We start from the raw sequence: 12805 nt of genomic DNA on the forward strand, positions 1-12805 counted from the left end.
GATATGATATGGAGTAATTTACAATACCTACCTCCTCATACAATGCAGAATTACAATGGAGGAGGTAAAGTGAGGGGAGGAGACTTTAAAGCAGAGCGAAAGGGCGGGGCTTCCCAAGATAACTGGCCAGCACATATAAAGGTTGAATTAATAGGAGAATTTTGTGTGATTATAACTTTATTACAATGTTACACAAGTATTCTAAAACTGATACTGAAAAGGCAATTTTGGAGAATTGTAATGTTTCAAGAAGGCTATTTCAGGGAAAAACATTAATCATCATTACCCCATCACAACCCCATCCAGTCTGGTTAGTTGAGCCCTTCTCCACCAACTCCATCCAGTCTGTTTAGTTAAGGCCCTTCTCCACCAACTCCATCCAGTCTGGTTATGTGATCCTCATCACTTCTCCACTTTCTTCACTGCCCTGTCCCTGCTGCTGTTTCCATTTTGTCTCTTTTCTTTATTCACTTTCCTTGCTCCACCTCATCTGCATTTGGGTCCATCTATGTTGTACTACACTCCTAGTGTCCCACCAGGTGGTGAAGTCTGTCTATATATGATGTACTACATGATGTACTACACTCCTAGAGTGTCCACCAGGTGGTGCAGTCTGTCTATATATGATGTACTACATGATGTACTACACTCCTAGAGTGTCCACCAGGTGGTGAAGTCTGTCTATATATGATGTACTACATGATGTACTACACTCCTAGAGTGTCCACCAGGTGGTGCAGTCTGTCTATATATGATGTACTACACTCCTAGAGTGTCCACCAGGTGGTGAAGTCTGTCTATATATGATGTACTACATGATGTACTACACTCCTAAAGTGTCCACCAGGTGGTGCAGTCTGTCTATATATGATGTACTACACTCCTAAAGTGTCCACCAGATGGTGAAGTCTGTCTATATATGATGTACTACATGAGGTACTTCACTCCTAAAGTGTCCACCAGATGGTGCAGTCTGTCTATATATGATGTACTACATGATGTACTACACTCCTAAAGTGTGCACCAGGTGGTGCAGTCTGTCTATATATGATGTACTACATGATGTACTACACTCCTAAAGTGTCCACCAGATGGTGCAGTCTGTCTATATATGATGTACTACATGATGTACTACACTCCTAAAGTGTCCACCAGGTGGTGAAGTCTGTCGGGGTGATTCACCACTGATATGCTAACAGACCTGCTGCCCTGTTACATGAAGTTAAAAAGGAATATGTTTATTCTACCTCACATTTGTCTCTGCTGTGCTGGACTTGACTTCCTTCACTGTCAACTTTTAAAACAAGTCTTAAAACCCACTTTTATTCATTAGCTTTTAACACAGCATGAGACTTTGTATGTTTTTAGTTTTTACTGTTTTAGTTTTATTCTTTGATTTGTTCTATTGATTCCTTTTTCCGCTTTAGTTAATATTGTTTTATCAATTTTTTGTTATTATTTGTTTTATGTCTAATGTTCTATTCTTATGTACAGCACTTTCTTTCAGCTGCCGTTTTTAAAGTGCTCTATAAATAAAGTTGAGTTGAGTTGAGAACATCTAGTGGTGATCTACGCAAGTACTGTATAATCTGGACAAATCTATACTTGAAAGTATAGTTCTACACTTTATATTTTCTTGCTATTTTTGTGCTACTTTTTAGTACCTAAAGATAATTTCCTATTTATCTAAGAAAATATACTGATTTTATATATAAACAGAAATGCCTTCAGCATAATTAATGATTTTCTATTGTAAAATTTTTAATAATTTGTTTCCCTTTTAATTATTTATCTTAAAGGATCTTGAGAAAAAAATAATTGTGTTCATAAAGCATGAGCTGGAAATGTTTAAGAAGTTTCTGAAAAAAGCAAACACAAGATTTTATGGGGATATGAAGGAGGAGATGTGGAGTTTGAGAGATGGAGTTCTTAACATGACCCTGTACTTCCTGAAGACAATGGACCACGAAGACCTCGCTGATGCACTGCAAAGTAAGAGATCAACAGAAATACATTACCCACAATACATCTGACCTGTTTATATATGTAACCTGCACACATTACCCACAATACATCTTACCTATTTATATATGTAACCTGCACACATTACCCACAATACAGCTGACCTATTTATATATGTAACATGCACACATTACCCACAATACATCTTACCTATTTATATATGTAACCTGCACACATTACCCACAATACATCTGACCTATTTATATATGTAACATGCACACATTACCCACAATACATCTTACATATTTATATATGTAACCTGCACACATTACCCACAATACATCTGACCTATTTATATATGTAACATGCACACATTACCCACAATACATCTGACCTATTTATATATGTAACATGCACACATTACCCACTGTGACGGCGAGGTGAAGGAGGCAGGCACCACGCCGTTGACGGTGAACACACAACGTTTATTGGCACAATGTGAAGCTCCGGGCGGAGCGCGAGCAGCACGACAGACACACTCACGCAGACACGAAACTTTAGACAAAGACGAGCACAAGACACCGCGTTAACGCACATTAAATAGGTGAATTACACAGACCCACGTGACCTCGAGACAAGGCACAGGTGTAACCACGAACACGCTCACAAACAACCCACACCCACGGAAGTACAAACATGGACATAACGACACGCAGACAACATAGCGGCACGCCCACAGAGAAGGATCCGGAGCTGTTCCGTAACACCCACAATATATCTGACCTATTTATATATGTAACCTGCACACATTACCCACAATATATCTGACCTATTTATATATGTAACCTGCACACATTACCCACAATACATCTGACCTATTTATATATGTAACATGCACATATTACCCACAATACATCTTACCTATTTATATATGTAACCTGCACACATTACCCACAATATATCTGACCTATTTATATATGTAACCTGCACACATTACCCACAATACATCTTACCTATTTATATATGTAACCTGCACACATTACCCTCCATACATATTACCTACATATATACTGTATGTAACAGGCATATATTATGTACAGTACATATTACCTACATATATACTGTATGTAACAGTCATATATTATGTACATATTACCTACATATATACTGTATGTAACAGTCATATATTATGTACAGTGTGATGGGGCGGAAGCAGCAGGAGGAGAGAAAGGCGGTTGCAGACTTTTAGTATCCATTCAACTGATAATCAAACGTCTGTAAATAAGAGCAAGAGGTGTGGCTTAGATTGGGCGTCTCCCCTGAGCTTGGGCCCCGGCTTACAGTGACAACCAGCTTATATATACAATAGCTGTTTACTTGTAAATGGGAAAAAAAATTCACTTCTTGAGCCTCCACATTCCTTATTTGTCTGAATATCACTTGATTTGATGTGAGATGACTTTATAACGTTATATAATTTCACAGATGTAGCATTTAATTGTTTTATCATTGTTTTAATTAGGTGAACTGATTGGAATTCAGCAGCGTGCACTAAAATCAAAACTCAGTAAAAAATACAACCATGTGTGTGAAGGAATTGCGAAACAGGTGGATATCAACACTCTAAATAAGATCTACACAGACCTGTACATCACAGAGGGTGTAACTCAACTCACCAAAGAACATGAGGTGAGACAGATTGAAAAAAAAAAAACCCGTGTAAGTGACGCCACTCAAATGCAGCAAGAGAAGCCAATTGACTGTAAGAAAATGTTTGAAGTGTTATCTGAACAAGACAGACCCATCAGAACTGTGCTGACCCAGGGGGTGGCTGGCATTGGGAAATCCATCTGTGTGCAGAAGTTTGTTCTGGACTGGGCTGAAGGTAGAGAATATCAGGACATCACATTCATATTTCCACTTCCTTTCCGAGAACTGAACTTGAAGATGGAAAAATACAGTTTAATGGACATCATCTCTCATTACTTTCCTGAGACCAAAGGACTGAGATTCACAGATAAGCACAAAGTCATGTTCATCTTTGATGGCCTGGATAAATGTCGACTTCCTCTGGCATTCCAAGAAAATGAGACGTGGACTAGTGTGTCAATGCCAACCACACTGGACATTGTACTCACAAACCTGATCAAAGGGAATCTGCTTCCCTCTGCTCTCATCTGGATCACCACCAGACCTGCAGCTGCTGCTAAGATCCCTGCTGAGTTTATCGACCGTGTGACGGAGGTACGTGGCTTCAATGATGAACAGAAGGTGGAATACTTCAGAAAGAGGATCAGTGATGAGAATCTGGCCAACAAAATCATGGATCACATTAAAGGGTTAAGAAGCCTCTTCATCATGTGTCATATCCCTGTGTTCTGCTGGATTTCAGCCACTGTGCTTCAGAACATTCTGGAAGAAGCAGAGAGTGAAGATACACCAAAGACACTGACAGATATGTACACTTACTTCCTGATCTTTCAGACCATACAGGGGAACAATAAGTACTCAAGAACGAATGCGTCAGACATACCGTGGGACAAAGAGGGCATTGTGTCCCTGGGAAAGCTAGCCTTTCAACACTTGGAAAAAAACAACTTGATCTTCTACTCAGTAGATCTTGATGAATGTGGGATCGATCCCAATAAAATATCAGTGTACTCAGGACTGTGCACTCAGGAGACTGGCAGATTTCAAGACACTGTTTTCAGCTTTGTCCATCTGAGCATTCAGGAGTTCATCGCTGCTGTATTTGCGTTTGTACGTCTCATTAATGACAACATCAATGTTTTTGCTGATCATTCTACATCACAGAGGAGTGAAAATGAGACAGAGATGATTCATCTGCTCCAGGCTGCAGTGGACAAGGCTTTGGAGAGTGAGACTGGACACCTGGACCTTTTCCTGCGCTTCCTTCTGGGTCTCTCACTGGAGTCCAATCAGAAGCTGATACGAGGTCTCCTGAAAAACACTGGAAGTGGCTGTGTTTGCCAAAAGGGCATAATTGACTACATAAAGTTGAAGTTTGAACAAAATCTATCTCCCGAGAGATTGATCAACCTGTTCTACTGTCTGAATGAGCTGAATGATGATTCTCTGGTGAGAGAGATCCAGAGTTACCTGAAATCAGGATGTCTCTCTGAAGCTGAACTCTCACCTGCACAGTGGTCAGCTCTGGTCTTTGTGTTGATGACATCTGAAGAGGATCTGGATGAGTTTGACTTACGGAAGTTTATCAGATCTGACGAGTGTCTTAGGAGATTGATGCCAGTAGTAGAGCCTGCTAAAATAGTTCTGTAAGTAAAGCTGTCTTCTCTATCCAGTTCAGTAATAATGATCTCCAGTGGCAGAAGTTATAATAATCATTAAAATTAATACATTTTAAATTTATTTTAAAAAAAATACTGTACAAACCAGTTTACAAAAACAGAGAGCATACAGAGGAATAAATAAAAGTTATTTCACCAATTGTGATTTACACCCCAATCAGATTTTGTCTTCCATATTTACCCATCTGTGCAGAAAGAACACACACACACACACACACACACACACACACACACACACACACACAACACACACACAGACACACACACACACACACTAGGGGGCTGTGGTACCTGCAGTATATTGATGAAGTAAAAGGTATTAAAGGAATATTTAAAAGTGAAAACATGTTTTTATTGTTAGGTAGATAGTACAGCTCTGAATATGGTAGAAATACATTCATGGCATTGCTACTTAATTAATGGCCATGTACAACAGCAAAACTTTCCTCTTAAAAAGTGTTGAAGCCCTCAGGTCATCTTTGAGTGAATTCTAGACATTGGGGCCATGGTAGCATACGGCTATGAGCTAACCCTAACATTCTGAGCTAATTCTATACCTCTGAGCTCTTTATTTGGGTGGTGTGCACCAGCAGCATGTTTTCAGCAGCTGAACTGATGGACCTTGAAGGTGCCCTCAGATCACTAGTGTGCATATGCACTTAGTAAGTCACTCTGCATAAGAGTGTCTGCTACATGCTGTAAATGTAAGTGTGCAAGAAGATATAAAATTTGTTCCAACAGAAGCATATAAATAAAAAATTAAATAAGAAGAACCATATAAACAAGAATGCTGGACACAAAATTTAGCCTTGGGGAACATCACAGGATGGTACATGGTTTTTATAGCTATTATGTAAATGTTTCAATTACAGAGTTGTTTGTGAAATCTAGTGGAACAGTATAAAACATTATGTAACTCTTCTGACATCACGTTTAGGCTCTGTGAGTGTAACCTGACGGAGAGGAGCTGTTCAACTCTGCTCTCAGTTCTCACCTCAGAATCCTCCAAGCTGATTGACCTGGACATGAGCAACAACTCCCTACAGGATTCAGGAGTGGAGCAGCTATCTGAAGGACTGAAGAGCTCAAACTGCAAACTGAAGAAACTGAAGTGAGTCTCCCATCATGTAGATCTCCCCTATAATTATATGTTGGTGTTGGATATCAATATTTGTATTGTCATGGATATTTGAACCGTAATGGTGAACAAGCACAGTTAACAGCAGTTGGGTCTGGTATCTAAGGGCGCATTTCCACTAGGGCCTGCTTGGCGCGGTACGGTTCGATTCGCGACGGTTTGTGAGTGTTTCCATTAGTACCAGTTCCATGTGAGCCGGCCCCTTTGGGTACTTTTTTCGTACCGACTCGCTCGAGGTTCTAACCGTTCCGAAGCGGTACAGTTCTGTGACGTGGAGGAACAGCATGACACTGATTGGCCAGGGAGTGTCGTCACAGGTTGCGTCAGGAAAGCGACTCCTCCGCTATGCTATGGACTCCTCAGCCATTTTTAAAACCCAAGGAGCGAAGTCTGATCCCTGGTCAAACGCCAAGGTACAAACCTTTCTGTTAATAATCAGCGATCAAAAAATCCAGGGCGAACTGGACGGGGCCACTAGAAATGTAAAGGATTTTAGCGAGGTTTCCGCACTAATGGCCACTCATGGCTACCAGCGGTCCGTTCAGCAGTGCCGGTCGGTCCAAGCTAAAAAAGCTTAACGCGATTACCGGGCGGTGAAGGACCATAACGGACGCAGCGGAGCAAACCGCAAAGACTGGAAATGGTTCCAGCAAATGGATGTCATATACGGTCACCGGCCAGCCAGTAACGGAAGAGAAAGAGCTGGACAGACACGGCAATGTCAGTGCTGGAGGCCACGGAGAATGGTGAGTGTATTGTGATTTCAGTTTTACTAGGCTCGTAAAAGATGTAATATGAACGTAATATGAACGCATCTATTGTAAACGCAGGAATTTAGAGCTGTGTTTGTAGTTAATGTTACCACCACAGTCACTACTGTACAATAGCTAGCTCTTAGCCTTGCTAGTTGCTAGTTAGCTGTAGCCATAAACAAAGCATCAGCAGCGATGACGTGCTACAGTTTGTGCAGTTACGCTATATCGTTGTTCCTTCACAGGAATACTTGTGTTTAATATTTGTTATTTTTTACGTTCAAGATTCCCCTTCCACTGACGAGGCAAGCGGAGTTGGCGGAAAATGTTTCCTTCAACCGGGCTTTCCTCGGGGTGCTTGGCGAACTTGTGAACACCATGCGAGACAGACGCCAGTAAAAGCACACAAAATGTTGCTTGTAGTAGTATAAATATTTATTTCATATAAAGCTATACGTATATATTTGCTTTTTGCACTTTTTTAAAACTATAACTATATTATTTACATATGTTGTACTTTAAATATCTATATTTCATAATAAAGTTTGATTTCATTTGATTGTATGACTGATGGTTTTTATGCAGGGTGTGTTCAGCCTGTTTGAGTAATACCAAATTATTATCAATAATTAGAGCAACCACATACAATAATGAAGATAAAGATAAATAAGATACAATAATGGTATGTGTTAAGGGGCATCGACCGGTGTTGTGGTCGCATACAAATGATGTCACGACACTACAACCCGCGCGCCAACAGCGACTCCACCCACATTGTGTTGGTCCACCATTGTAATGGAAACACAACGCGACCGTACCGTTCTGTTGCGAATCGACCCGTATCGAACCGTACCGCGCCAAGCAGGCCCTAGTGGAAGTGCGCCAAAAGTAAAATACAAAGTTTATTAAAGAGATAGAAAAATAAAAAGATGGATTGATCCAGAAATCTCCTTTACACACACATAAGAGAATCCCCCCCCCCCCCCAGACCATAATTTTATACTATTTTGCTACATGATTACATCATACTTCCGTGACATGATTTAAGCATAAGACTTACATGAGGTGAAGCTCTAATCCTTCCTCGGGTCCTCAGGCCAAAGTCTCCTTGTTTCTCTGGTACACCAGGCATCAGACATGTCAGATATACTACCATTCTGACATCTGAAGCCCTCACAAGGAGTGCTCACACACAGACAATTTTACCACTAGATACAGAGAAAGAGAGAGAGATGAAGACAGAGAGAGACTAACCACAGGCCTGCAAAGCCTACACTGATCAACAGCCTACACTAGGCCTAACATATGCTTAATATACGTTAATAAAGTGATTTCCTTTCCACTTATTACTAATAGTGATCAATACATATATGAATACTGATGAATATGATTACAGAAAGACCAAATATAAATTTTGCGCCGACACTATTTCTTAGTGCAACTCTTAAAACTGCAACGTGAGTAACTGAGTTTCATTTACATTATATTTTTGGTATTTAGCAGATACTTTTCTCCAGAGCAACTTACAAAAGTGCTTAGTCATCTAATAATAGAATGTATCCTAAATGCTATAGTAAGATAGAGTTCAACATACTGTAGAACTAGAATACTGCTGAAATGCAGGAATTAATGCTGATACCCAGAAAAAGTTCAAAATAAGTGTAAGCTATATATCAAAATGATAAGTTCAATAACAAACAATAAACAGTATGTGCTAAACAGTATGTGCTAGAGCAGGGATGGGCAACTGGCGGCCCGGGGGCTGCACACGGCCCGCGTCCTCACTCAGTGCAGCCCGCAAATAGATCAATAATAATTAAATAATTAAAAGAAAAAAAAAAACCGATAGAGAAGGACTTTTTTGTTCTTGACATGTAGGTCTACGCCCCCTCTCCTAGCTGTCACTCCAGTGTCCCTGTTTGTCATGTCAGTGTTGTTTCTTGCCCGGTTATCCCGCCCTGCGTGTCTGTTGCCCTGGTTTCCCTCTGTCTGCCACGCCCGTGTCGTCATTGTGTTCAGTTGTGTCTAGTTTAGTCCTGTGTACTTGTATCTCTCTGTGTTTCGCCCGTTGTCGGTTATTTGTGGTTTGTTCGGTTTTGTGGGTTATCTCGGTCATCGCTGTTCTGGTATTTTTCGTCTCCGTGTTGATTCTCTCAGTTCTTGTTTCCCTGCCTTGTTCGTTTCAATCTGTGTTCATCATGCTGTTGTATTTGTCTTCTCTGGATGGCTCTCCCGTTTTGACCTGTGCCTGTACAAACGACTTCGCCTATGGAATTCCCCTTATTAAATCTCGCTCTTCTCAGCGTTTGTGTTCGCCTTCTCGCTCCGCAGCGCGCTACGCGTTACAGTTCTTTGATATGAAGGAGTTCAAATTCCTTTTTGCACTTTTTTATTAAGCAAATGTTTTGTCTTTGTTGCTTATTAAGGACATGTTAATGCATTTATATGCAGAAAATAGATGCATGTTGGTGCAATAAACATACAGATCTGAATTTATTTAAAATGTGTTCTTATTGAGAATTATTTGTAGTGTCTTTCATATCCAATTATTTGAAGTGTGTGGTCATGTGGCCCTCCAATTATAGTGCTGAAAAAATTTTGGCCCTCTTTATCATGGAAGTTGCCCATCCCTGTGCTAGAGTATCAGTTACTCAACAGTATAATGACAATTCATAGGGAATTTAAATACAAATGTTTAGTATAGGTTTAAAAACACACAATAGTGAAGTGGGTAAGACGGGGCAGATACAAAGGCAGCCAACACAGCCATGGCACACGGGGAAATGAGAGGCACAATCCTAACACCAGTCTAACCTAACTATAACACTAACTAAACCCTAACCTCAAACCTAACCCCAACCCCAACACTAAGCCTAAGGCTGCATGGGGCACACTGTGACATCGATAACCCAGTTTGTGTTTGAAGACTGAAGGGACTCTGTTGTCCAGACAGTCTGATCCATGCATCTGCTTCATAAAAGGACTAAAAGTACAATTCTTTTAGGAATTATACAATTTTGTTTTCTCTGTAGACTTTCAGATTGCAGTATAACAAAGGAAGGATATGAAGCTCTGGCTTCAGCTCTGAAATCAAACCCCTCATCACACCTGACAGATCTGGATCTGAGAGGAAACGACCCTGGAGACTCAGGAGTGAAGAAACTCACTGAGATACTAGAGGATCCAAACTGTAAACTGAACAAACTGAGGTAATCTATATTCAGGGGGAAATTTTGTGATGTTAATATCAGGTATGTATGTTGTTGTTGTGAGAAAATAATTTAACTTCAATTTCAATTGCAGTTAACTCTGTGAAGTACAATGCCCTACTCAGATGGCTCATATCTTTGGGATGTCTGTTTTACTGTCCCTTCAGACTGTTGAGTCCTGCAGCCGAGAAGTTCTGTGCTTCTCTGACTAAATCTCTAGGTTCAAACCCCTTACTGCTGAGAGAGATGGACCTGAGTGGGAAAATACAGGGAGACTCAGGAGTGAAGCAGCTCTCTGATCTACTGGAGGATCCACACTGCAGACCAGAGAAACTTATGTGTGTACATTTTTCTTCTAAATATTATTATTGCACGACATTGTCTTTATTCTGTTAGTAACATTTCATATATATCTGTAAATAAATTGGAAATACTATAAAAGTATGTTTAATGGTCATAATGTCTGACAAACTGCACACTTCAATCCAATTCTATGAAGGATTTAAGATTTGCTCTGATTCTAATCCCTGTGTGTGCCTGCATGTTGTTCTGCTGTTATAATTCTTTTTCACCATCATTTGTCCTTTAATTTCTTTTGAATAACGTCTTCTTAATTTCTGCCGTTACATCTCCCCAGTAACAAAAGGTTAAAAATTAAACATTAAGGTCTGGGTTTGTGTCTCCCTCCTGATAATATATGTGTGCATGAAATTATACTTATGGTACATTATGTTTGCCCATGTGTACAGATCTAAACATGGTACAGTGTGATCACTGTGTTTAAAGCTCAGTCATGTACCTCAAGTGATGTTTGTAGCAGTGATGTCTCAAAGCAGTTAAAGTTAAGAGCTTTTCTCCACTATTGTTCCTCATCTGTAGTCTGAATAACTGCAGCATCACTGAACAAGGCTGCTCCACTCTGACATCATCTCTACATTCAAATCCTTCACACCTGAGAGAGCTGCACCTGAGTGGGAATGAACTAGGAGACTCAGGAGTGAAGCAGCTCTCTGCTCTACTGAAACACAAGGACTGTAAACTGCAGATACTGAGGTGAGTTCTGATTCTGAATACACATGAAACAATGCATTAATGTAACTTTGATGATGGATGTGTATAAAAGTCAAAGTCATGCCTTCAACCAGTATAGGAATTGAACTACTTATACATCCATATTTCATTAATGTTTTTTTCAGTAAATCTTGTATCTCACAGTGATGACTCAACAGCTAAAACATTTTCTTCTATTACTTTTTTGTGTTTTCTTCAGACTTTCAGACTGCAGTATAAAGGAGGAAGGATATGAAGCTCTGTCTTCAGCTCTGAAATCAAACCCCTCATCACACCTGACAGATCTGGATCTGAGAGGAAACGACCCTGGAGACTCAGGAGTGAAGCTCCTCACTGAGATCCTAGAGGATCCAAACTGTAAACTGGAGAAACTGAGATAAACAAGTTTACGCTTAAATTTGTGGTTGTGTTGTTTACACACCCTTGTGGTTGTACATTAAATGGTTCGATACTGAAAGGAGTAAAGATGCTCAGTGATAAACAAATGATCCAGATTAATTTTAAAATACAGAGAGAATAAAAACATCCCAGAGTTATTCTTATAGTTAAGTAATATTCACTTGTACATTTTTAATTATGCAATTAATTAATTAAATATAATGTTAAACTGATTAATTGGTGTTTTAGATGTGTTTTGATTAAAGAAGTCCTTAGTTTGAATTTTGCTTTAGTGATTATTAGGGGTGTCACGATTTCGAAATTTAATCGAAATCGATCGAAATTATGTCACGATCTCGAGCCTCGAAGTCAAAAAGAGGATCGACGATCCCTCCCTCTAAGCTACGCAAGCACCCACACTACGCAAAGTAAAGCCTGGTTTATACTTGATGCGTTGCGAGCGGTGAAAATGACGTAATCGCAGTGGCTCTGCCCATGTGCGAGGGCTTCATGAGGTTGTGCACCTCTCGAATTTTGTAACTTCACGCGCGCTGCGCTTCAGTGCAATGAACCAAGTCATGTTTGCCGGGTTTATACACATTTATAAGGTGGAATAAAGCACTTGTACGTCACTTTCAAGGTTTATTTCAATCATTCCCAGCAGGTTAAACCTAATTAAGTTAAATATTTATACATATACTCGTAATGATTCAAAATAATTGACTCATCACATTGTTTAATGGTTGTTTATTTTCAAAACGTCCAATCTTAATGTCTTCGCGTTCTCTCATGTTTCGTCCTGGAATTACAAGAGGCTCGTATTTGTTAACGTAATACAAGAGAGCTGTTCAGTCAGATAGCTATTTGTTGTGAAACGAAGTACCGTATTTTCCAGACTATAAGGCGCATCTAAAAGCCTAAAATTTTCCCAGAAATCAGACGTGCGCCTTATAATCCGGTGCGCCT

The 12805-nt window shown here is 39.9% G+C and overlaps 1 protein-coding gene across 1 annotated transcript in view; it reads left to right on the forward strand.

The window, feature by feature from the left end:
- Positions 1 to 12072, forward strand: part of LOC143474466 (NACHT, LRR and PYD domains-containing protein 3-like) — a 29370-nt gene extending 17298 nt beyond the window's left edge. Inside the window, exons 3-9 of the mRNA XM_076971932.1 lie at positions 1800 to 1992; positions 3485 to 5258; positions 6229 to 6402; positions 10214 to 10390; positions 10558 to 10728; positions 11270 to 11443; positions 11661 to 12072. Coding sequence (XP_076828047.1) covers positions 1800 to 1992; positions 3485 to 5258; positions 6229 to 6402; positions 10214 to 10390; positions 10558 to 10728; positions 11270 to 11443; positions 11661 to 11841 — 2844 coding nt within the window. The 3' untranslated portion in view covers positions 11842 to 12072. The remainder of the gene's footprint in view (positions 1 to 1799; positions 1993 to 3484; positions 5259 to 6228; positions 6403 to 10213; positions 10391 to 10557; positions 10729 to 11269; positions 11444 to 11660) is intronic.
- Positions 12073 to 12805: the final 733 nt, after the last annotated feature.

The sequence above is a fragment of the Brachyhypopomus gauderio genome, chromosome 14, assembly GCF_052324685.1.
Source record: "Brachyhypopomus gauderio isolate BG-103 chromosome 14, BGAUD_0.2, whole genome shotgun sequence".
In the NCBI taxonomy this organism is placed as follows: Eukaryota; Metazoa; Chordata; class Actinopteri; order Gymnotiformes; family Hypopomidae; genus Brachyhypopomus; species Brachyhypopomus gauderio.